At 36.1% G+C, this 26,388-nt stretch overlaps 2 protein-coding genes across 11 annotated transcripts in view; one reads left to right on the top strand and one right to left on the bottom strand.

Moving 5' to 3' along the window:
- The window catches only part of CAB39L (calcium binding protein 39 like), a 118,826-nt gene extending 108,192 nt beyond the window's left edge, over nt 1-10,634 (bottom strand). For 3 of the 4 annotated variants that reach the window (XM_081306581.1, XM_081306578.1, XM_081306580.1), the window contains exon 1: nt 10,502-10,634. The gene's annotated coding sequence lies outside the window, so the exon portion shown is untranslated. Of the gene's footprint in view, nt 1-10,353; nt 10,448-10,501 lie in introns of those variants that run through there. The other variant, XM_081306579.1, reaches the window with a different exon arrangement.
- A 538-nt stretch (nt 10,635-11,172) lies between these two features.
- Nucleotides 11,173-26,388, top strand: part of LOC308655960 (histone-lysine N-methyltransferase SETDB2-like) — a 93,323-nt gene continuing 78,107 nt past the window's right edge. For 6 of the 7 annotated variants that reach the window (XM_081306464.1, XM_081306459.1, XM_081306461.1 and 3 more), the window contains exons 1-2: nt 11,173-11,308; nt 17,331-17,690. In XM_081306464.1, coding sequence (XP_081162590.1) covers nt 17,675-17,690 — 16 coding nt within the window. In that variant the 5' untranslated portion in view covers nt 11,173-11,308; nt 17,331-17,674. The remainder of the gene's footprint in view (nt 11,309-17,330; nt 17,691-26,388) is intronic. The other variant, XM_081306458.1, reaches the window with a different exon arrangement.

The raw sequence follows: 26,388 nt of genomic DNA, 5'->3' as shown, positions 1-26,388 counted from the left end.
TCTAGTTTTATTGTATGTGGCCAGAATTTTGCTTGACAGTTTTCATAATTTTGAACTGACATTTTCTTTGTGGTTAACATAAAAGATATTTTTTATAAATGCACCATATACACTTGAAAACATGTATTCCTTACTAGTGGATTTGGAGTTTAATGTACATTTGTAAAATCTATGTTATTGATTTTATGACTAATTTTTTCATCCACTTATGCTGAGAGAGGTGTCTTGAGACTCTATTATTAGCATATTTCTATTTCTCCTTATCTCTTATAGTTCTTGACAGTGGTGTTGTGTCTTTGGTTAAACAGACTTACCAAAAGGTAAAGATTTCAAAAATCTTTACTGTGAATTGTAGCCTTAAAGTTATAAAATGTTCTTTGTTTTCATGCTTTTTGGCCTAAATTTTGCCTTGTCTAATACCAAGATGATGAACCTTACCTTTCTAAAATGTACATTTATCTAGCATTTATTTGCTCATCCCTTTTATGGTTATTAACAATATTGTTTAAATTATTCTCAATTTATTATAAATTCCTTTTTTTTTTTTTTTGGCAACAGGGATTAAGCCCAGGGACTCTTAATCACTAAGCCACATCCCCAGCCTTTTTAAATATTTTATTTAGATACAGGGTCTCACTTAGTTGCTTAGGGACTTGCAAAGTTGCTGAGGCTGGCTTTGAACTCACGATCCTCCTGCCTTAGCCTCCCAAGCTGCTGGGATTACAGGCTTGCATCACCACGCCTGGCCATAAATTCCTTTTTTTATTCATACTTTTTACAGTTCTAACCTTTTGTATAAGCAATATAAAATCCCTTTTTTTTCATTAAGTTAAGTCTATTTACCTTTGAAGGCCTTTAAAAAGAAAACAGCCTGCTTCCTCTATATACTTACGCTTTGGACACAAAATGTGTAGATTTAACTCTCACATTAAGTAATTCTCTAACTCTCTGGACATTAGTTGGGTGACCCTACAATTCAATCATGAGACTAACTAACCAGAATTAGCAGAGACCTCCTAAGTTAAGAGCTCAAGTTCACTATCACTTCAGACACTCATTGCAGGTCCCAAATAGTGACCTAACCTTCTGACCAACCATCTATAAGTCAGAGTTACCTACAACCCTTCCTCAGGTTCAGTAATTTGGTATAACAGCTCACAGAATTCAAAAAGTGTCTTATGTACTACTATCAGTTTATTATAAAGAATATGATACAGAAATAGCCATCATGAGAGATGTATGGGGCAAAGGATAGGGTTGGGGATACAGGGTATCCACGTCCCCTCTGGGTGTACCACTCTCCCAGCACTCCCATGCGTTCACCAATCCAGCAACTCCATAAGTTAGGGTTTTAGGGAGGCTGTTATGTAAGTAGGATTAATTAAATCACTGACCACTGATGACTGAATTCAGTCTCTAGAAGTTCTCCTTTTCCAGTGGTCTAGGAGATGGGACTGAAAGCTCTTCTGATCCTCTAACCATATGGTTGCTTATTCCAGCAATCAGCTCCCACCCTTCAAATTACCTCATAAGCATAAACTCAGGAAAGGTTGAGAAGGACTTTTTATGAGTAAGATATTTCTCCCAGTACCCAGAAAATTCCAATGGCTTTAGGAGCCTGTGCCAGGAACCAGGGAAGAAAAAGAGCAAATATCTATTTTTTAATACAACACCATATCACAAACTCATATTTTTGGTGTTATGATAGTCTATGCTCTATACATTTTGTGTGTGTACACACAAATACATATAGTGTACCAGTGTAGTCTCTCTTCTTTACTTTTTAGGGAATATTTCTTTTAGTTTTAGTAAAGGTTTGTGAATTTTGTTCCTGTGGTTAGCTTTATAGTAATTTCTTTTTATAATACCTTCATTCCATCACCTCTTTTAAGATACTGTTAGTTTCCTGATATAAGCAATAACAAAATTAGCTATTTTCTTTTTTCTTCCTTCTCTCTCAAGATCTCATCTTGATCACTGGTGGGGCGGGGGTGGGGGGACAACGACTGGGGATTGAACCCAGGGGTTTTACCATGAGCTACACCCCCAGTCCTTTTTATTTTGAGACAGGGTTGCACTAACTTGCTTAGGGCCTCACTGAGTTAGTAAGGCTGGCCCTTGAACTTGTGATCCTCCTGCTGTGGCCTCTGGAGTCCTTGGGATTGTAGGCATGCACCACCATTCCTGGAAATCACTGGTATTCTTATTGTTCTATTTCATATATCTGAGTATGTTTAAGCTTTCCCAGTTGGCCTCAAAAACTATCTTTTTCCTCCCAGCTAATTTGTTTTCCAATGGAGCATCATATTTACACATAGTATTTGGGTTCCTTTGACATAATTATAAATACAGGGAATTTGGTTTCAATCCCTAACTCCTCCTTCCCTAGCTTTTTTGGGGATTGTGTGTGTGAATGGGGAGGGTTATATTATTATGTCTATATTGTCAGACTATATAACATTTACATACATATCACCATTATCCCTACCTTTTCATCTTGGTGCTACATTCAAAATATATTCAGTGCTTACAATGAAGACTTTTCAATCTTTTTTTGGTTGTTTGAAATTTGTTCTCTATTATATTCTTCAGGACGGATTCATGGAAACAACATTCCTTGAGTTGTTTCATGTTCATAAATGTTTGTTACTGTCCTAAATTCTTAAAATGATGCCTTGGCAAGACAAGAGTTATTATAGGTGGGCACTACCACACCCAGATTTCCAGTGTGATTTTTGTTCCACGTGGGTTTTTTTCTCCACAACTGCAAAAAGTTCCTTTTCTTATTTTTATTAAATCATTTTTGGTACTAGGGATTGAATCCAGGGATGCTTTACCACTGAGCTACATTCCCAGTTCTTTTTATTTTTTATTTTGAGACAGGGTCTCTTTAAGTTGCTGAGGCTGGCCCTGAACTTGAGATTCTCCTGCTTCCACTTCCCAAGACACTGGAGTTACAAGTATGTACATCCACATCCAGCTCTTTTCTTGTTTTTAAAACCTAAGCATTTTATAAGACTACATCTCAATATTAACCATTCTGGGTTGACTTCCCAGATTCAGAGTGTGCCTTTCAATATCTAGATTTAAACCTTTAATGTTGGGTGTTTTTGCAGTTCTAAAAGTTGTTCTAGTCCATTGTTTTGGTTTATATTTTTATTGTGGTAAAATAAACAAATTTCACCATTTTAACCATTTTTAAGTTTATAATTCAGTTGCAGTAAGTATATTCACAGTGCTGTCTAACCATTACCACTATGCATGGATTTACATTTGGGGAATTGTAGAGGGCTCTCTTTAACCTTTCTTCTTTCCTTCTCTTGACTCTAAAAATGTTTAATTTTCTTCACTGCTTTCCTTTCTATTTTCCACTTCTCATTTGTACCTTTTATGATGTATTCATTCTTGTTTTCTAATTTATTTATCATTCAAAAATGTCTTTTTTCCAACATTTCCTGTGTTCTCTCAGCTTTCATTTCACATCCTTCTATGGTTTAGCCATCTCATTTCTGAACTCCTTTTACTGCTGATTTATGTGGTTCTTTCAGAGATTTCATCTTTTCTGTAATTTCTCTTAGCTCATTCCAGACTATTTAGGTTACCATTTTTATCTGCTATGTGGTCACATTTTTCTGATATGTTTTCACAATATAATATAATGTTTTATGGTTTATTTTTATAGTAATTTAGTACATAGTTATATTCTCTTTCCTCATTAATTTACATTTCCTGGATTATGGGGAGGTTTTTATGTTACATTTTATGGATGAATATACTAGAGTTAAAAAAAAATTCATTTCCCAGTTGACATCTGAGCTGTTTGAAGTCTTTAGTGATTACATATAAAACTGCTACAAATACAAAAAAATGCCGATATAGGTTTCATTTTACTTTTCATTAGAGAAGCATACAAGTCATTGGAGAAATGCAAATTGAAACCACAAGGAGGCCTGCCCTGTGAGGTAGCACAAATATAATCCCAGTAACTCCAGACAATGAGATAAGAGGATCACAAACTCAAGGCCAGCCTGGGCAACTTAGTGAAAACCTGCCTTTAAAAAAAGGCTGGATGTAGCCCAATGTACTGGGTCTGAATATCCAGTACTGTAACAAGTGAATTAAGTTATAACATGATACCACTCTATATTTCACATGATGGTTAAAATTCAAAACAAAATTGATAATGCAAAGTACTGGCAAGGATGAGAAGCTACTGAAGCTCTCATATCCTGCTGGTAAATTCCAGTCTAGGAATGGAATTGCTAGGTTATAAGATAAAGGTATGATTTTGTAAGGAACTGTCTAATACTTTCCAAATGGCCATACTATTTACATTCCCACCAAGACTCAAATTTCTCCTTGTTTTTTTTTTTTTTTTTTTTTTTTTTTTTGCCATTCTAAGGCATTGTATAGCAGCATCTCATTGTGGTTGTAATGTATCACTGAGCTACACCCCCTGCCGTTTTGATTTTTTTTTTTTAAGATAGGGTGTTGATAAATTTTCAAGTCTGGCCTTGAACTTGTGATCCTCCTGCCTCAGGCTTCTGGAGTGGCTTACATTTTTTTTTTTTTTTTAAAGAGAGAATTTTTTTTTAATATTTATTTATTTTTTCTTAGTTCTCGGCGGACACAACATCTTTGTTTTTTTGTATGTGGTGCTGAGGATCGAACCCGGGCCGCACGCACGCCAGGCGAGCGCGCTACCGCTTGAGCCACATCCCCAGCCCAGGAGTGGCTTACATTATACCTTAGATTATCCATTGGATATTTATTTTTCAGTTTTCCACAAATATTAAATTATACTGTGATCAGAAAGCTTTGATTCCATTTCCATTTCCTAGAAAGCTCAAAGAACATACTATATATTTTTGTTTCTTGATATATTCTGAAACTGCTTCCTAGGAAAATGATACAAATTTATATTTCGATAAATAGTGCTCAAGGGTTTTTAATCTTCCTATATCCTAGTCAATAGTATATTATATTAATTTTAAAAATTCACTGGTTTAATATTTCCTTAATTGCAAGTTGACTTTTCTTCATGTCAGCCTTGTTCTTTTATGTCCTTTATTCCTTTTATATTAGGTACTGATGCTTTTATTTGTTGATTTGTAAAAGAGGAATGGACTCCTTAAAGGTATAGACTATACTTTACATATCAAGCCCAACAGGCCCATGTCAGACCTCCCTACTAAATTTTTTTTTGTTCTATGTGAAATAAACTTCAAATGAGCAAACATTTAACAAATATCAAGTACAAAATACTTCATTATACCCAGGAAGGAGTTTTGCCTTCCAAGGAGTTGTGTCTCACAAGACAGATTAATTCTGATTAAATGAAACTTGTCTATACTTTAAGGAGGTAGTTGAGCTAAGCATCAATTACTTTCAAAAGAATGTAATTCTTGGGCTAGGGATATGGATGAGGGGTAGAGTGCTTGCCTAGCATGCACAAGGTATTGAGTTTGATCCCTAGCAACACACAAACACACACACACACAAAGAAAGACAAAAAGTAAAGAGTAAAAAGAGTAGTATTTGGTACTGAGGAACCACTGTTTAAGAGAAATATGAAGTACCAAGTAGGCCCTACCTGTAGTAATATAGGTCAGACATATAGTATCTGAGGAGCACAGGCTACCCTATCTTATACCACTGTATAACTGTCAAGAACTTGACAGAGTCATCAAAAGTTTGTGATTTCTAACAGAAATGATGACTTACTGAATTTTTTTCTGTGACAATATAAACTAACTTTTAAATATATATATATATATATATATATATATATATATATATATATATATATGTATGTATATATTTATTTATTTATTTTACTTGTAGATGGACACAATACCTTTATTTTATTTATTTATTTTTATGTGATGCTGGAAATTGGAACCCAGTGCCTCCCATGTGCTAGGCAAGTGTTCTACCACTGAGCTACAACCCCAGTCGTCCATAAAACTAACTTTAAAAAAAAATAAGCTAGGACATAAAGTTCAGCTCCCATTGTAATGTGTAACTAACCCAGGCCTGGATAAAAAATAAGGACACTGTGAAAGTTAGTGCCTTTCCAGTTAGCCGGTTTTCAGGAGAACATAAATAGCACCATTCACTCTACCTTTTGGATTGTAAAAGACTTTCCCTAGGATCTAACTACTTCCCTTTGAGTGTAAATGCCCCTGTGAAGGAGGGGGAGGAGGAGCCAGTCTCCCTTATCCCACTCGGCTTCTGTAAACAGGCTTCTGCCAGAAACCTCTTTCACACAATCATATATCTTTTTTGAACCCTTGTGCACAACCTGTATCGTTTTAGACTAGAAAATTTATGACATTAGATAGCCTATAAATGTTGTGAAAAACTGGTAAGGAGTGCTCAGAATCTTGAGTACTGATCTCTCTGGGCCGCCAGAGTAAAATAAACTTTCTCTCACTCTTTAAGTGTCCTTGGCAGCTTCTTGCCCGATTCCCGCAACACTATTACCACTTGCACACTATTACCATTTGCAAGGACTTATCCCCTAGCACAATAGACTTGATTTTTCAGTTTAGGTCTGTGGTGAAGGGCAGGATGTAAATCAGCCATGTTGGTTCACAGTCTGGGTCTGCATGATGAGGTGGGCTGAGCAGGGGACAGGAGTGTGTGTGTGGGGTGCTGACAGCTTGTGCTTTTACACAGGAAAGAGAGTATTGGACCCAGGGGGTGCTTAATCACTGAGTTACATAAACCCTTAGCCTTTTTATACATTTATTTTGATATAGGGTCTTTCTAAGTTGCTGCGGTTGGTCTTGAACTTGCAATCCTGCTGCCTCAGTCTCCTGAGCTGCTTGAATTACAGGCATAGGCCCAGCTAAACTTTATTCTTTAACAGTCACAATTACTTTTTTAGTTTATCATAGTAGCCAAATATCTATTATTACTATTTTATTTTTTGATACTCAGGATTGAATATCCAGGGGTACTTTACCACTGAGCTGCATCCCCAGTCCTTTTTATTTGAGACTGGGCTTCGCTAAATTGCTGGAGTTGCTCTCAAAGTCACTAGGATCACAGGCATGTGCCATCTGCTTGGCTTATTAGTTGCAGTACTGAGGATTGAACACAGGGAGCTCTACCACTGAGCTACATTCCTAATCCTTTTAATTTTGAGCCAGGGTCCTGTTAAATAACTCAGGTTGGTAATCCTATCTCAAGACTCTCCAGGAGCCAGAATTACAGTTTTATTCCAGTGTCTGGCTCAAACCTGTACATTAACTAATACAAAGTCCAAGCTGAGGAATATTGGCTTTGTCAAGAATACAATGGCATATAAAATGTACAGAAGGCTGGGATTATAGTTCAGTGGCAGAGTGCTTGCCTAGCATGTGTGAGGCATTGGGTTCAATTATCAGCACCGCATATAAATAAATAAAATAAAAGGTCCATTGACAACTAAAAAAAAAAAAAAATGTAAAAATTTAGAGTGGCTTCATTTCAGCACTGGCAGTGAGAACAGAAAGATGAATAGGAAAGGTATTTTGGAGTTATCCGGTTGGGCAAAAGGGAGAAGTAAGAATTTGGTTTTAAATTTGAGCCACATGGAAGATTCCTAGACCAATAATCAGGATAGAGAACATAGGAAGAGTTGTATACAAATTGAGTAGATCTATCAAAAGGCCATGAGAAATGTCTGAAGTGTTTGGAGAGAAAATCTGCCATAGACTTGGGTTCATTTGCATTCAAATAATAATTTAAGGATTAGAGATTACAAAGGGGAGAAATTACAGGTTTACCTAGAAAAGGATCCCTCCATCCTTTAAAAAAAGCCAAATAGCTGGGATATAGCTCAGTGGTAAAGTTATTGCCTAGCATATACAGGGCTCTGGATTTATTCCCAGCACTGAAAGGAAAAAAAAAAAAAGCCCACATACATAGTACTTTAAAATTTTTCCCATTAAGTGAAACAATCCAAATGTTCCACTGTTTGTCTAAAATAGTCAGTGATTGACGGAAATCCTCATGATGCAGGCATTCACTTAGTTTTATCCATTATCACAAACTACGGTGGTCATTTTGACTTCTACAATATTTTTTAAGGCTGAGAATGCAGCTCAGTGATAAAGTACCTCTGGGTTTAATCACCAGTATCAAGAGATAAATAAATAAAAATAATTTTTAAGAGTCTGGTGTGTAGCTCAGTAGTATATACTGTGTGCTGCATTTTTAGTACCAATACCTAACACCAAAATAAACAATTTTTTAAAAATGATGATTGTACATAATTTGGTTTTTCAGTGATTGAATATATTTAAGTGTATTTTTGTCTACTTTTTTTTTTTTTTTTTGCAGTGCTGGGGATCAAACCCTCATGAGAAGTGCTCATAATCACCATAAAGTCTTAACTCATAATTATTAAAATGCCAAAGGCAAAACTTTCAAAACAGGTTCCATAAGCAGTTTATTGACTTTATTATATTGAATCACATAAACATTGTAATATACAATCTGTCAGACTACACTACATTCACTTAAAAGGTGTTATAATTTTTTTAACTAAATAGTGCTTTACTAGATAATGGGAAAATCTAAATTTGTACATTCAATGGTATAGCACTGGAAAATCATATCTACCTTATAAATCTAAGTGAAAACTGATTTTACTTAGCATTTAACATAGCTCATACAAAACACCATTAAAAAAAATTCTAAAGATCTTCAGATTATTGTGAAATCCTGAAACAGAAAAATGATCATAAACTTGTCCTTGATATTATATGTGTGAAGTGGAAGTTACAAATAAATTTAGTCCAAACAGAAAGTCAAGTTTTCCAAAAAGGTTAAAAAATTGTTTTTCAATTAGGCTTAAAAAATGAATATCCATATTTCTCAATCACTGTACTTTTTATTCAACAATATATGGTCTAATATGCATTCACAACAGGTGAATGAGATACCAATGTTTTAGAATACATTTGCTGACTTTGGATTACATTTCCTTTTTTTTTTTTTTTTTTTTTTTTGCTGCTAGGCATTGAATCCAAGACCTCCAGCATGCTAAGCATGTAGTGGTTGCATCACTGAAGTACATCTCCAACCCCTATGATGTTTTTTATTCATTTTTCTCCAACTTGATAATATTAACTTATAATAATATAATATTAACCCATTCTGTTCCATTATTCCCGATGTGGAACAGTTAAAAAAAAAAACTTAAAATTGCTTGACAAATATACCACTTATGATAACTTTGTAACAATTGTTTGCAGAATTGAAAACTTGGGACTTAATGTGTTAACATGTTCTTTAGCCATTGACACAAAATTACTGATATTTGAATTATTGCAACTTAGGTTTTATAAGGTTCATGAATTCAAACACAAAATTAATTTAGAGTGTCAACTACTTTTTTTGTTGTTGTTGTTCCTGCAAAATGCCTACATCATGTACTGTAGACTTAATGGGGTCATCAGTTAACCTTGAATAACTGAACAATAAACTGGAAGCAGATAACTTTCTCCACTTTCTTTTCATGCACGTTAAACAGCTAAAGTTAATCACAAAAATATTGCTCTTTTGTCGGCTTGGTTCATATCCAATAATTTTTTTTTTCCTCAAACGAAAATACCAGGTGTTTTCTCTACGTAAAAACTTAAAAAAAAAAAAAAAAAGAAAGAAAACGAGGTAATTCTCCTTTTTTTTCCCCTCCCAACCCCAAAGAACTCAGAAGGTGCTTTCCCCTACAAATGCCTCCTCCTGCTCCATGACTAAGCAACCAAGCATGGCACAGCAAATGCAAAGATTTATAACTCAAGAACACCCTGAAACCGGGGAAATAAAGATTTGAAAAAATTCTTCTTTCAGTTTCCCTGTTACTGCAAAGACTACCACTTTTAGCTTAAACAAAACAAAACAAAAAGGCTGCAGGAATGCTGGTTGCACGCTAATCAATTTTTATGTAAACGCAGAACCTGACTTTCCCTAATACAAAGGACGGCCTCAGACAAATAGCAACTCTTAAGAACAGCGGTTTAGCAGCCATTGAGGCAAACGACAAAAAAAATGAAGGGTTCTTTTTCGAATTTGAAAACAGCTGGTGAGGCATCTCCCTCTTTCCCCTTCCATTAGCAGCCTTTTTGGTTTCTGAATCCTGCAGTCCATCAGCCAGCCTCCTTTACCAATAAAGGGGGTCGAACGGTCAGAATCTTTTCTGATCAGACTGCTGAGAAACAGCTCTCGGAAACCAAGAATTCAAAGTAGAGGCACGACAACCCCACTAAACCCAACAACGACCAACAAACCAAAGCTTGGTATCACCACAGCCACCACCACGCTCACTTCCCCTAGCCCAGGATGAAACTCGATTCAAGAAACCTGTGCTTTCAAGAAAGAAGGCGCCAAGTTTCTTCCCTCAGGTCCCTCCTCTCTCCCGTCTCTTCCCCCAGAACTCTTCTACAAGGACAGCTGCAACCACCGCAAAGCCCATTTCTAGCCACACACAAGATGGCAGCCTGACACATACCGAAGGAAACAGCTGCGCCACCACTCCAGCGATCCTGGCCTTTAGACTAGGGTAACTCCATTGGCCCGTCCAGGAAGCGCGAGACAAGACCAGAGCTCTGGCAGCCAATCAGGAGGCGGCGCGCTCGGGAAGCTGCCGCTTAGCCGGTGTGGTCAGCTAGCGAAGCTGCTGAGGTGTAGACCCGGTGGGGAGTGCGACCAATGGGCTCTGAGCCAGGTGGTGGAATGCTTTTGGTTTCCGACTCCTCCCAGTTAGTGATCGCTGTAGCGTGGCTTGGATTGCGCGCTTGCCCCTCCCGGGCGGAGGTGAAGTGTAATAAATGGTGAAGTACTTCCTGGCCATAGGGCACCTGAAGCCGCGTAGTCTCCGCGACGAGAAATTGAAGAACCTGATCCGCAGGCGAATCCAGCCTAGCTAACGGAGCAGGCGGTGCGCCACCCTCCGGTTTGGCGGGCGGCTTGGAAAACGCAGAGGAGTCGGTGTAGCTGTGGCACGGCAATGGGTAGCTCCCTGATGGTTCCTGCAAAAAACGTCCTGGAGCCCTCCGCCGCGTGAGCAGAGGTTGCACGCCAGCCCGTGCACTCTCCCTTTCCTTTGCACCCACGTGCAGTCCCGGACTGGAGAAGGGACAGCGGTTGCTTTGAGTTCTCAACCCCTATTTCATTCTATCTTACGGTGCACAACTTAATGAGAGGTGATTCCCGTTCAGCTGGGAACCCGAGGATCTAAAAGGGGCCATAGGAAATGATCTACAGTATAAAATCCAGAAGCAGAACTTGAAGGATTAACTACTGACCCATTTCCCAGGTAAGATGACACAGCCTTAAGTAAGTGAAGTCATTTTATCCAATACCCCGGAGTTTATATTAGATCCTAGGAGCTCCTGATTTCAGTAGCCATAATAAATAAAAACAGCACAGAACAGTATTTAATTTGCCGCTCTTTACCGTGTGGAAATCAAATCTGCAGTGAGTTCTGCATATATGAAGGAAGGAGCCCAAGCAAAGAGGGCTAACTTTGAGGCGGTAGAGTAAACAAAACATGGGCTCTTGATACCAGGCTGTCTGGTTCCCTAATTATGTGCCACTTACAATGTGACATCCTAAGCTTCCTCATCCGAAAAAGAAAAGAAAAGAAACGTTCTCAACACGTGATTTATACTCAAATGTCTTTACCATCCTCATAATTAAAATAGGGAACCAAGAGGAATGGTCACATTGTGTTATCCTTTTAAAAACGGAAAGGAGCTATACATTGAAGCAAAAGAGACCGACTTAATTTTTCTTCAAAAATGAAAAAATGACAAGGAAAAAAAGGAACAAATTTTAAAATCCCAGTTATCCTGAAATATTAGCATCGTCTTTCTCTGGAGGATAAATTTGTGAGTGATTTAATTTTTTTGTTTATGATTTCCTGCATCTTGCTAATATTTTTCAGTGAGGGTTTTGTAAATTGACTTATCTTCAAATTTTAGGAAGGTGTGAACTGCACTGGAGATAGCTTTTTTTTTTTTTTTAAAGCTCCTAGTGTACTTAGGTGGAAATATAAGTTGCTAGGCCCTTTCTAGAAGGCAGTGCAGTAACACACTAAAATAGATGATTCCTTTCTGAAAATGGTACACTTGAGTACACTTTTACATTCTCCCTTGACAAAATTAGAACCTTAACAGAGCTAGATCCAGAATCCCTGAATGCTTTTACTCCCCTGCCCTTCATCGCACTTAAGACTGGTACAGAGCCTTCAAATCTTTTTATATGTAGTTTAGTCTCTGAAGTCACATATATGTATTTAATGGAATCATTCTGCAACTTATTTCTTCTCTCCAAAATGTTTTTGCCGCACATACACGTTATTCATTGTTCATGTTATTTAGAAATCATTTATTATACCTGTTGCGTAGTACTCCAGAAGTCTGAGGTGTCCTGTTAATGTGAAATCTTTCTGCCTCTTTTAGTGGTTTTCACATTAAATTCTATTTTGTTTGATCTGTGCTTTGTTCTCTTAATGGACTTTAGATTGTTTGCAGTTTTTCACATTAACATTGCTGCAGGGAATGTCTTTGTGTTTTGTTATGCACATGTTTTATTTCTGAAGGATATACACCTAAAAATGTAATTATTTGGTTTTAAGTTATGAACAGTTTTAGTAGGTCCTACCAAGTTTGCTCCAAAATGTCTTTACTAATTTACCCATTCAACAATAGTTTGAGAGTTTAGTTTCCCTACAGTCTAGACCAACCCCCAAATAATATCTTAATTTTTGCACATCTGAAGACTAAAAATGACTCTTAATTTTCATTCTCTAACTTAATGTTGGAATAGCTGTTCATGTTTATTAACTTATATAATTTATATCAATTACTATATTTTTAAAACTACCTGATTTTCTATAGGATCACCTTAATGATTTAAGGAATTCTTTATATGTCCTGAACACTGTGTACTTTTTTTTTTAATATGAGAGAATTTTTATTTTATTTATTTATTTTTTTAGTTTTCCGGGGACACAACATCCTTGTTTGTATGTGGTGCTGAGGATCTAACCGGGCTGGACGCCTGCCAGGCGATTGAGCTACCGCTTGAGCCACACCCCCAGCCCACTTTTTTTTTTTTTTTTTTTAACCAGAGAAGAGTCTTGTTGTATTACCCATGCTTTTTTAAACAAGCAGGGGTCTTGTTGTGTTACCCATGCTGGCCAGTTTATGTGATCCTGACTTAGCCTGCCAAGTAGCTGGGACTGCAGGCATGCATTATCACACCTGATTGATATCCTATATAATTTTTTAAAAAGTTTTTCTACCAGGTTTTGATAGTCTATATCAAATTAAGGAGGTTCTCTTTTATTCCTAGTTTGCTAAGCACCCTCACTCCCCCCAAGTGATTGACTCCCTATCTCCACTTCCTTGCCATGTACTAGGACTGAAACCAGGGTTGTTCTACCATTGTACTATGCCCCTAGTTCTTTTCATTTTTCTGTTTTGAGGCAAGGTCTAATTAAATTGCTGAGGCTGGCCTCAGACTTGAAATCCTCCTGAGTGCATGGGATTACAGTCATGTGCCACCATGCCAGGCTTCAAAGTGATTAATTTTTGTTGAAAATTTTTCCTTTGTTTTTCATCTAAGACCACAGTTTTCCTCCATTTATCTGTTAATGTAAGAATTTGAACTGATAACTTTTCCAGTGTTAAAATTCTTGAGTATTCCTGAGTCTTACTCTAATCTTACTATACCGCTGGATACCTTTATTTAACATTTTTAAATTTATACCCGGAAGTGATTTTGGCCTTGAGTTTTTTTCCTACAATTCAGATTATACTAATTTCATAAAAAGAGTTGAATATCTTCCTGTATCTTTCCTACTTTGAAACAGTTTGTATAGAATAGAAAATTGCATTCCTTGAAAGCTTTGTACAGTTCATCTACAACTTCATGGACCTGCTATATTGGGAATGAGGGGATGGGACTGTGTGGCCTGCAACTCTGGTTAGATCTTTATTGGTTATTTTGTTTGTTTGTTTGTTTGAATTGTTGTTTTACTATGCCCACAGCCCAAGATCTTTATTGTTTTCATTTCTTTTTATGCTTATTTATCTAGATGGTATTTTACTTCTTGAGCCCATTTGGATTGTTTTGTGGGGCTTTTATTGTTTGTTTGTTTGTTTGTTTCTTGGTACCAGGAATTGAATCCAGGGGTTCTTAATCACTGAGCCACATCCTTGCCCTTTTTTATATTTTATAATTTGAGACAGGGTCTTGCTAAATTGCTGAGGGCCTCGCTAAATTGCTGTGGCTTGCTTTGAACTCATGATCTTCCTGCCTCAGCCTCCTGAGCTATTGGGATTACACGTGTGCACTATTTTGCCTGGCTTGAGCCCATTTGGTATTTTATATTTTCCTCGAAAATTTCAGTTCACATGTGTATTGCTATAATGTTATTTGAACTTTAACGTATTTAAAAATCTTTTTAGTGTATACACAGATATATCTTTCATTTATTGTTTATTTTGTTTCTCTTTTCTCAGCTTCAATTTAATTATTATGTGAATAATTTTAATTTTCTCATTTTCTAGTGAAAAAACTCATTTAAGGCTTAACTATTTCTCTGTATGTTGTTCTGACAGAACCCTTTCTTCAGGTTTGATATGTATTATTTCAGCTGATCTCAATATTTAAAATTTTTTGAATATTGATATTTTTTAAAGCTTTGCTGTCCTCTGTAAACAATAGGTTATTTGGAATTTTTTTTTTTTTTTTAAGAGAGAGAGAGAGAGAGAGAACTTTAATATTTATTTTTTAGTTCTCGGCGGGCACAACATCTTTGTTTGTATGTGGTGCTGAGGATCGAACCCGGGCCACACGCATGCCAGGCGAGCGCACTACCGCTTGAGCCACATCCCCAGCCCTGGAAATTTGTTTTTTATAAATTTCAGACGAGATCGGGCACGTTCAGGTGGTATGGCCGTAGACATGTTTTTTATAAATTTCAAGAGAATAGTGTAAGGTAGAGCTTAACTTAATGTTGTTAATTTTGATTTTTACTTATATTCAGTGACAGATCTATGTCACATAATTCTTTTGGAATTTGTTGAAAACTCCTTTTGGTATCAGAGATCTTGGCTAGAAATAGAATTATGAGTTCATACCTACTTTCCTTTAACATTTTGTATTTGGTTTATCTGGCGAGAAGTCTCATTACCAATCTTATACATGTTCCTTTTAGATAATGTAGATTTTTCTTAAAATTTCTAATACTGCCTTTATTATGTATATTCTAAAACTTACCACAGATTGTTTACTGGTTTATATTACAGATTGTGTCGTAGTTAGCACTCAGTGGACTCGGTGGTCCTATTTGTATTTCAGTTCTGAGAATTTCTTAGTCAATATTGTCTCATGTACATTCTCTCTGTTTTGTATTTCCTCTTGTTTCTTTGCTCTGGGTTCTCCATAAACTGCTCAGTTCAGTCTTTCAGATTACTAATTAGCTGTTCATGTGAGTCTGTTCTCTTATTCAGCCATCTATTAAATTTGTTTTAGCAATTGTTTTTGTGTCTCAGATTTCTAATTGGTTAGTTTTCAAAACTGTATGTTAATTCATGGACGAGGTTTTCTTCTTTAGTTCTTTGAGGATATTAAATATAATCACATTTGTTTTAAAACTATTTTCAGTGTTCTGTATTAATTCTTGTATAATGAGCTTGTGAAGTCTCATTTTTATGGGATAGCCTTCTTCAGATGTTTGAAGATTCTTACTTGAGCACTTATGTGTCCTGAGAAGTTTCTTGTGCATCTTCTTGTGTTGTGAATGGTTGCCATTATCCCTGCAGCTTCTCATCTGTTTCCTTTCCCCAGAGAGGCCTCATAGACTTGGTCTATGGAGAGTTCCTTTGTTTTCAGCATGACTGTCTATCTAATACACACACACACACTCACACACCTCTATATATGTTTTAAAGTCTTCCAATATTTTTATGATTTATGGAAGTGACAGAATAATTTATTAAAATTCTTGGTGATTCTCAAGATGTTAACTAATGTTTTGATGATACAACTTTTGATTCCATTCTTTTTTAATATTTATTTTTTAGTTACAGGCGGACACAATGTCTTTACTTTATATGATACTGAGGATCAAACCCAGTGCCACACACATGCGAGGCAAGCAATCTACCTCTAAGCCACAATTCCAGCCCTGATTCCTTTTTGATCTATTAGTTCTACCACTAGGTATATATCCTAAGGAAATAATCAGATACTCATAAATATATTGTTCCAGCATTATTTGTTATACTGGAAAATAATAATCTAAAAATGTTTCCATGTCTGAAATAGAGGTTTATTTACATTAGTAATTAATAATTTATTAAAATTTAATTACTAAAATCCTATATTTTCCCCCCAGTATTGGGGATTGAATCCAGGATCTCACAAATGGTAGGCAAGTGCTCTACCTTTGAGTTACAACCTCAGCCCTGGATTTGGTTTTTGTTTTGTTTATTCTAGGAATTGAACTCGGGCATTCTACCACTAAGCTACCTCCCAAGCCCCCCGCCCCCCCCCTTTTTTTTTTTAATTTTAAGACAGGGTCTTGCTAAGTTGCCCAGTTTGGCCTCAAATTTGTAATCCTTCTGCCTCAGCCTCCCAAGTAGCTGGATTATAGATGTGCACCATTGCATCTGACTCTTAACATACTTTAATGTGTGGATTATTGACCGAAGTATATAACCATTGAGTCATGTAAAAATATTAATGATGTGGGAGGGTGCATGATGTTACTAGTGAAAAAGTATAAAAATTCTATACTCTATACTTTTAAAAATTACATACTGAGAGGATAGTAATAATTGCTAGTATTAACTGAATCCTTCACTTCTGTCAGGCACTATTCTAAGTGATTATTAAGTCTTATCCATACAGTAACCTATAAGGTAGTTAGCATCATTATCCCTGTTTTAAACATTTTTACAAAGTATAAAATGGGAATAGTTTGCTGGTTATTAATGTAATAAAACGTTAATGGCCATATTATATATGGGTGATAATATCATGGGTGATGCTCACTAATTTTCCTAATTTTGGTAATTTATACATTTTGTAATAGTTTATGCTGTTTTAAAAGAGCTGTTGTTAAAACTATCTTTTTTCCCTGTGTGTTTTGTTCTTTATAAATATATACCAGTAAAAATGGGAGTTCATAATCCACTTGAATCAAAATGTGAAATATGATATGTCAAGAACTAAGTAATGTTTTGAACAACCAACAATAAAAATTAAAAAAAATAAAAATCAAAAAAATAAACATATACCATTCTTTATTGTTTTTGTTACAGAATGTTTCATGTACTTTGAGGACCAAAAGATGGAGTTGGTTTTTATCTTTAAAAAGATATTGTCAATGATCTGATACAACTATATATATTCACTCAATGAAGATGCATGGACCTGTCTTTTGGTTGGACTAGTGGTCATTTATGACAGTTTCTTCAACCAGTTTCTATTTGAAAATTCAAATATCAAAGAATATTGGGTTAAACATGGCATAATGTTGTGAAGACTACAGATTTCATAAAGACTACAATTGGATTTCAGGAATATTCTCCAATCAAAGTGATTGATATCAATCTTTTGATAACTTAATTTTGAAGAATTTTATATTAACAAACAACTTCAAAAGATGGAAGAAAAAAATGGTAGGTTTGAAGAACTTGTTGTTAAACTTCAAAGTTTATAGACAAATTGTGGAGTTTTCAAGGTTTTTCATTAATTGGCTTTTCTGAATTAGAGGACATTAAGGACTTTTTTCTCAGGTAGCTACCAGTTTTGATTGCCTTTATACCTAATTGCTAATCAGGAATTGTAAATCAGAACTCTAATGTTATTTTAAAATACACTTTACTTTTAAGATGTTCTTAGTTTTACAGAAAAATCAAGAAGATGGTTGAGAGAGTTCCCATACATCCAGTACCCAGTTTCACCTATGATTAACATCTTTCATTTAGATGATAAATGTTATGATTAATAAGCCAATATTGATACATTATTATTAAATAAACTCCATAGTCTATTCAGTATTTATGTAACCTCTTTTTCCACTCCAAGATTCCATTCATTATACCACATTTTATTTCCTTTTCATGTCTTTGGCTCCTTTTGGCTATGGTAGTTTCTCAGATTATTCTTGTTATTGATTTTGTATCCAGATACTTTTATTTGATGCCCCTCTTTTGTAATTATTGTCTGATGTTTTTCTTATGATTAGACTGTGATTTGGAGGAGTAAGATTACAGAGATAAAGTGCCATTTTCAACACATCACAACAAGGGTACATGCTTTGAACATGATTTCTCTCTGTTGATATTGAGCTTGATTACTTGGCTAATTTAGGTGTGTTGCTAGGTTTCTCTACTAAAAAGTCATTCCCCCCCCCCCCATCCCCTACCGTACTCTTTGGAAGTAAATCAATATGTGCAGCCCACACTTATGAAGTAAGGATTTATGCTCCCCCAGGTTGAGAGGAAAATATCTGTGTGAACAAATTGGAATTCTCTTGCAAGAGAAATTTTTGTCTTTTTTCCCCCATTTATTTGTTCAAGTAATCATTTATTTATAAATGGACTGATGGGTGCTTATTTTACATTTGGGTTACAATTCAGAACTAATTTATGTATTTTCTTCCTCAAGTTGCCCAAGGTTTGGCCCTTGGGAACTGTTTAAGATAGCCCTTATGTCCTTTGACTTATCCCCATCAGTGTAGATATTTTTTACTTATTTTTGTTTTATAGCACTTTTTAATTTTCTGTCACTAGAAGATGTTCCATGCTCACCTTGTATATTTCTTAAAACAGTCCTAGAATTAGCTGTTCCTTGAATGGTTCCTTTTATTGGACAATGGTACTAGAAATCAATATTTGGGCATAAGTATATTCGTTGTATGTGTCCTTGTTTATAGACTTTCTCACCTGACATGCATTATCAGATATGTACATATACACATGTATCTAAACATTTATAGCTACATGTATATTAACCTAAACATAAAAGTATATTATTTTCAACTCTAGTCCATTACCACATGTATCATTCTAGTCTCCTAACCTTGCTAATCTATAAATTCCTACTCCAGTAGTAAGAAACTTGGTACCCACTGTCTGCTATCTATTTATTTAACTGACCAATTCCAGTGTATATGTGTAGATTTATCGGAATTGTAAACCTATTCCAAGTTCAGCACCTTTTCTACCCAGCTATTTAGTGTGGTATATTTGTTATTACAATTAGATTGTCTTCATAGACTACATTCCTTACTGGAATCCCTGACCTCCTAAATGAATTTTCTAAAATTTGCATACATTAAAGTTCATTATTATCTTAAAATTCTATGCACTGCCAGGCGGTGGCACATGCCTGTAATCCCAGCTGCTCAGGAGGCTGAGTCAGGAGTATCGTGAGTTTAAAGCTAGCCTCAGCAACCGTGAGGCACTTAGCAACTCAGTGAGACCCTGTCTCTAAGACACAAAATAGGGCTGGGGTTGTGGTTCAGTGGTCAAGTGCCCCTGGGTTCAATCCCTGGTACCAAAAAAAAAAAAAGAAAAAAAAAGAATTTTAAAGCCACATATTAAAATATATTTGTAACAATAGAACACAATGTGTTTTTTTTGTTTTGTTTTGTTTTTTTGAGGATGGCTTTGAACTCCTGATACTCCTGACTCAGTCTCCCAAGCAGCTGGGATTACAGGTGTGCGCCACCATGCCCAGCTCTGTGGTTTTTGATATCCTCTAGGTCTAGAATAATGTATGTTTCTGTGACCTGAGATCATTATCAGTGTATTTAGTAAGTGTTCCATAAATATTCATCTAGTAAATGAATTCACATCAATATGATTCATGAATATTACCCTTTTACAAAGACTGTCTTTGAGTTTGGGAGACATATAGTATAACTACATAATTTACAAAGCTGTTATACTTCTTGCTTTATGGTTATTTTCTTGTACCTAATTATATAGGAAAGTACTAGCATGTTTGGTACTAGCATGTACTAGCATGATAACTACTGAGAATAGTTATCAGATGGTATCCTTCAATTCTGAAGACAAGTAGCAAAATTAGTCTTCAAGTATCTACTCCTGTATTTTTTGTTAAGTATTTATAGTGAATTATATTCAAATATTTCCAGGATTGTAACTCTGAGAATGCATACAATATACAAATAAGATCAACAGCAAGAAACTAAAATTGTCCCCATTGTAGTTGTCATCCACATAGGCTACAGTTGAAATCAAAGACACTGTGATGTTTCTTTTTAGGACTATTCATTTAGTGTCAGGGTGCACAGAAGATGTTAATTGGATTTATTAGTTTGAGTCATCAGAAAGTTTGGTACCTCTTCTTGCTCAATATTAAAGGTTTACATAGCAAGAAGACAGAAGAATGATCAGAGAGACATGAAGAACAAGTGCTATTTTAATGAGAATTAAAGCTAAACAGTATGAGATAACAAAGATATAGGAACAATATTTTTTAAAACCTAGAGCAAATAAATATGATTTGCTTAGTGACATTTATTTCACATAGGAGTGAATGTTGTATTTGATTGACTTTGTTTTCTCAAATTAATTCAAGGGTGGTGGTGCTGGGATCCAATCTATAGCCTTATATATCAGCAGGAGCTGAACTATACTCCCAGTCTGTTTCCTTAAATTATATTGCTATTGTCTTCTTTATTAATTCTAAGATTAACGAGTTAATATGATACTTCTTAGGTAATTTTGTTTTAAGTATTTCCTATCAGAATAATTTAGTAATAACATATTGGCATTTCTAAGAAGTTTTAAATAATAGTCACTAAAAACCAAATTTAATAAGTCCCAAATACTGTCTTTTAGCATCACCACTTCTCTTCAGTTCAGGATGGAATTGTATATGATTCCAGAAGGGTGTGTGTGTGTTTGTTTTTGCAGTGCTGGGGTTGGAACTCAAAGCCTCTGAGTGCTGGGCAAGTGCTCTGAAGTGCAGCCCTGGCCTCCAGAAACATGTCTACCCCCACCACATAGGCACACTTTCTATCTCCTTCCTTCATTGTTCTCTTAATTTTTTGTTTTTTGTAGTACTGGAGATTAAACCCAGAGTCTTGCACATGCTGGGCAAGCACTCCCACAACTGAACTACATTCCCAGCCCTTTTTATTTTATTTTTTAAATTTTGAAATATATTTTTCTAAGTTGCTGAGACTGACCTTGAGTTTGCGATCCTCCTGCCTCAGCCTTCTGAGTAGCTGGGATTATAGGGTTGTATCACTTTCCTGGTTCCTATAGAAGATTTTAATGCTAATTATTAAAAGGTATTTTTATTTTATTTTTTTAGCATGACTTTTAACTTAATTGGTTGATTTTTTTGTTTTGTACGTATGGTACTAAGGATCAAGCCAGGGCCTTGAAAGTGCCAGACAAGTATTCCACCACTGAGATATACCCACAGCCCAATTAATTTACTTTTTTATTTTTTCTTTTGTGCGTGCATGTGTGTGTGTGCGTGCTGGGAATTGAACACAGGGTCTTGTGCACAATAGACAAGCATTCTACTTCTGAATTACAACTCCAAACCTAGTTAATTTTTTTGCAGGGGTTGGTGCCAGGGATTGAATTCAGGGGCTCTTAACCACTGAACCACATCCCCAGTCCTTTTTCTTTTATTATTTTGAGGTCTGAGTTGCCATGGGATTCACTAAGTTACGAGGCTGGCTTCAAACGTGGCAATCCTCCTGCCTCAACCTCCCCAGCCGCTGGGATTATAGGTGTGTGCCACCATACCTGTCTCTATTTAATTCTTTCTATTTTTATTAAATTTATTTATTTATTCTAGTTAGGTATATATGACATCAGAATGCATTTTATTTCATTGTACACAAATGCAGCACAACTTTTAATTTCTCTGGTTGTACATGGTGTAGCACCACACCATATGTGCAATCATACATGTACCTAGGGTAATGACATCCATCGCCTTCCATCTTCTTTCTTGCCCCCATACTCCCTCCCCTTCTAGTTAATTTTTTAATGAACATAAAAGGTACATATTTGTAGAGTATGCTGTGATGTTTCAATACGTGTATACATTGTTTAATGTTGAAATTTGGGTATGTATCTTTTCAAACATTTGTCATATGTGGTGAAAACATTCAAAGCTTTTTCTAGCACTTTTGAAATGTACAGTGTGTTATCATTGTCTATAGTCACCCTACTCTGTGCAGTAGACCACCAAAATTTATTTCTCCACTCTAATTGCAACTTAGTACATTAAACAAATATTTCTCTTCCTTTTTTTCCTCCCTAGTCTCCCCAGACTCTAGTAAACACTATTCTACTCTCAATTTTTGAGATTTGTAATTTTTTTAATTTGAAATTTTGAAATCCTAGCTACTCGGGAGGTTGAGGTAGGAGGATTGCAAACTCAAGGTCAGCCTCAGCAACTTAGAAAGATCCTATTTCAAAATTTAAAAAATAAAATAAAAAGGGCTGGGAATGTAGTTCAGTAGTAGAGTGCTTACCCAGCATGTGCAAGACTCTGGGTTTAATCTCCAGTACTACAAAAAACAAAAACTTAAAAAAGAACAACAAAGGAAGGAGATAGAAAGTGTGTTTATGTGGAGAGGGAGACATGTTTCTTAGGTGCCATATTGAGTGAGATTGTGTAGAACTTCTCTTTCTCGGCCTGACTTATTTCACGTAACATAATATCCTCCATTTCCACCCATATATTGTCCTAAATGACAGGATTTTATCCTTTATGGCTAAATAGTATTCTATTGTGTATATATACTATTTTTTTTAAAAAGTTGTTTTAAAATACTTTTAAAATCTTTCCCATCTAGATGTCCACTTCTAACAAGATAAATTCCTAGATTGGATGACTGACTTGTATTTATGAAAGGAAGCATAATAACAATAATCAATTTTAAGTGCTTTGAACAGTAGTTTTGCCTAAAAACAGTGTTTTGTTGTTGGTGGTGGTGGTGGTGCTGCTGCTTATATCAGTGAAAACCTTAATGATTTAGGGACTCTAGGAAAGATCTACTTCATAAAATATTTTTCTCCCTAGGCTAAATGACCTCTAAAAGTTCATAATGGAAAGCTTAACTCCTTTTGCCGAAGACTATACTTTTTGTTTAAAAGTGTACAATAATCTCTTGCCAGTTGCCATGTTCTGATCTGCACATCAGCTCTTTGAAATACTGGCTATTTTTTGTATCCATTTTACAGATGTGGTCACATAGCTAATAAATGGCAATGCTGGATTTAATCCCAATGACATCTGGAAAAACAATATTTTGTTAATCACTATTCCTGTTCTTTCCTTGATTCCTTAGATACTACTCCCCTGAGTTTCCCTTCTATCTTCTCAAACATCATGGTTCCTTTTCCTATTCATTTCCTACATGTTGGTATTCTACAGGAGACACTTCTTAACATGTTCTCCATGAAGAATTAAACCTGCCCTATGACTTCAGCAAGAATGTTCATGCTGTGGGCTACAAAATTGTATTTCTGAATCAGATCTTACTTTACAGCCTGCACACCTTGAATGCATAAGGAGCCTATCCCTCCTTGAATATCTTACTTATCCCTCTAGCTTCATTTTCTTGTCTTTTTTTTTTTTTTAGTGTGATTGGACACAATACTATTTATTCATTCATTCATTCATTCATTCATTCATGTGCTGAGGATGGACCCCAGGGCCTCCCATGTGCTAGGCGAGTGCTCTACCATTGAGCCACAACCCCAGCACCCCCTCTACCTTCATTTTCTATCCCAATGATTAGTATTATCTTCCATAATGTTGCCTGAGACAGAAAGATGGAAACTATTCTTCTCCCTCTGCCATCTGTGCAATATTTTTTTAAAAGAAACATATCTAAATACATCATAAGATGCTTATAACTCTTGCATAGCCTTCCACATGAAAGTAAAGTTGCTTAGCATGGCACCTAAGACCCTTTGTGCCATGACTCTACCTGCCCTTTAAGTACCACCTGTTATCCCTTTTTTCTTCTCACAGTGAATTTGTTTCAAATCTTGACACCTTGTCTGAATTGTGCTATGAGGAATTAAAAATAGCCTTCTTGTATGGTACGTTATCAGGACAGAATGTTAACAGGAAAACAAAACTCCTCCCGAGGCCACTTAGTGATGGCTACCCTAATTTCCCAAAGTTACCTTTGGGAAAGGTAACTTTCCCAGTGGAGCTTGGTACTCTGAGATCTCTACTGCATTCCTTATTAAGATTCTGCCTTCTTTGCTAAATTTGAAGGTTTGTTGTTTTGTTTAAGGAAAATATATATTTTTTGGTAACTAGTTTGGGATCTGTTTTCATTAATCCTCCCAGTAGCTATTCAAATGACCCTTCTAAGCAGTTATCATTATGTCCCTTCTTTACTTATAGCCTATTAATTTTAAATAATTTGTGTGTGTGTGTGTGTGTGTGTTGTGTGTGTGTGTGTGTTGCATGGGATTGAACCCAGGGCCTTGTGCATGCTTCGCAAGCACTCTATTAACTGAACTATATCCCAGCCCCTTAAATAATTTTATTTATTAATTCTAACAGTTTATAAATTATGCCTAACATCTTAGGTATTTTTGTTACCTTGAAACAGTGTAAAATGAATTTAATTTTTGCTGATTTTAGTTGCTTTCCTTATATTTGTTTTCAATGTTGAAAGGATTATTTCTCAAGGAAAAGATGCTTACAATTTTTGAGTAAGGTAATAGGTTGCCAAGCATCAGAAATACTGGCTCTTTTATGTAATCTTACCTGTAAATAAACATAGTTTTGCTTCGTTTAATTAAAGTTAACATAAAAGACCTTTTCAAAAGAAATTGGACAAGACTGGGGATGTACTCTGAAGTATAGTACTTGCTTCACATGCATGAAGTCCTCAGTTCAATCCTCAGCACCACACACACACCAAAAAAAAAAAAAAAAAAGAAAGAAAAGAAATTGGACATTTAGTTATTTTTAAAAGTTATTGAGATGTTTTGTTCTGAAACCATGTACCTCTATACTACTATAGATTGAATACTTCACACCTCAAAAGTGCCTTCTTTATGTGTGCTATACTACTACTCTAAAGCAAAGTAATTTCTTACATTTCCAGTCAAGAGATAGTGTCATTTGTGGAGGTACTGGGGATTGAGCCCTGATGACTTCATGAATGCTAAGCAAGCAATAAGCTAAAACTTAGCTGCAATATATGTATATCTCCTCTCTCTCTCCTCTCTCTCTCTTTTGTCTCCTCTGTCTCCTCTCTCATTGAGCCCAGAGGACTTCATGCATGTTAAGCAAGCACTAAGCTATAAGTTAGCCTATAATATATGTATATGTATATCTCCTCTCTCTTCTCTCTCTCCTCTCTCCTCTGTCTCTCCTCACACTCTCCTCCACTCTCTCCTCACTCTCTCTCCTATCTCTCTCCCCTCTCTGTCTCCTCTCTCCCCCCTCTCTCTCTCCTCTCTCTCTACTCTCCTCTCTCATTGAGCCCAGAGGACTTCATGAATGTTAAGCAAGCACTAACCTACATATTAGCCTGCAATATATGTATATCTCCTCTCTCTCCTCTCTCATTGAGCCAGAGGACTTCATGCATGCTAAGCAAGCAATAAGCTACAAGATAGCCTGCAATGTATGTATATCTCCTCTCTCTCCTCTCTCTCTCCTCTCTTTCCTCTCTTTCCTCTCTGTCTCCTCTTTCTCTCTTCTCTCTCTCTCTCTCCCACCTCTCTCTCCTCTCTTATTGAGCCAAGAGGACTTCATGCATTACTAAGCAAGCACAAAACTACAAGTTAGCCTGCAATATATGTATATGTATATCTCCTCTGTCTCTTCTCTCCTCTCTCTCTCCTCTCTCTCCTGTCTCTCCTCTCTCTCTCCTCTCTCACACCTCTCTCCTCTCTCATTGAGCCCAGAGGATTTCATGCATGCTGAGCAAGCACTAAGCTACAAGTTAGCTTGCAATATATGTATATGTATATCTCCTCTCTATCCTCTATCTTCTCTCTCTCTCCTATCTCTCCTCTGCCTCTCCTCTCTCTCTCTCTCTCTCCTCTCTCTGTCTCTCCTCTCTCTCTCTGTCTCTCTTCTCTCTCTCCTATCTCATTGATCCCAGAGGACTTCATGCATGCTAAGCAAGCACTAAGCTACAAGTTAGCCTGCAATGTATGTATATGTATATCTCCTCTCTCCTCTCTCCCCCTCCCTCCTCTCTCTCTCTCCTCTCTCTCCTCTCTCTTTTCTCTCTCTTCTCTCTCTCCTCTGTCTTTCCTCACTCTCTCCTCTCTCCCCCCTCTCCCCTCTCTCTCCTCTCTCTCTACACTCTCTCTCCCCTCTCTCTCCTCT

This window comes from Spermophilus citellus (assembly GCF_964194105.1).
Source record: "Spermophilus citellus genome assembly, chromosome: 1".
In the NCBI taxonomy this organism is placed as follows: Eukaryota; Metazoa; Chordata; class Mammalia; order Rodentia; family Sciuridae; genus Spermophilus; species Spermophilus citellus.
Note: the sequence above shows the minus strand (reverse complement) of the source record. Positions and strands in the feature narration are given on the sequence as shown.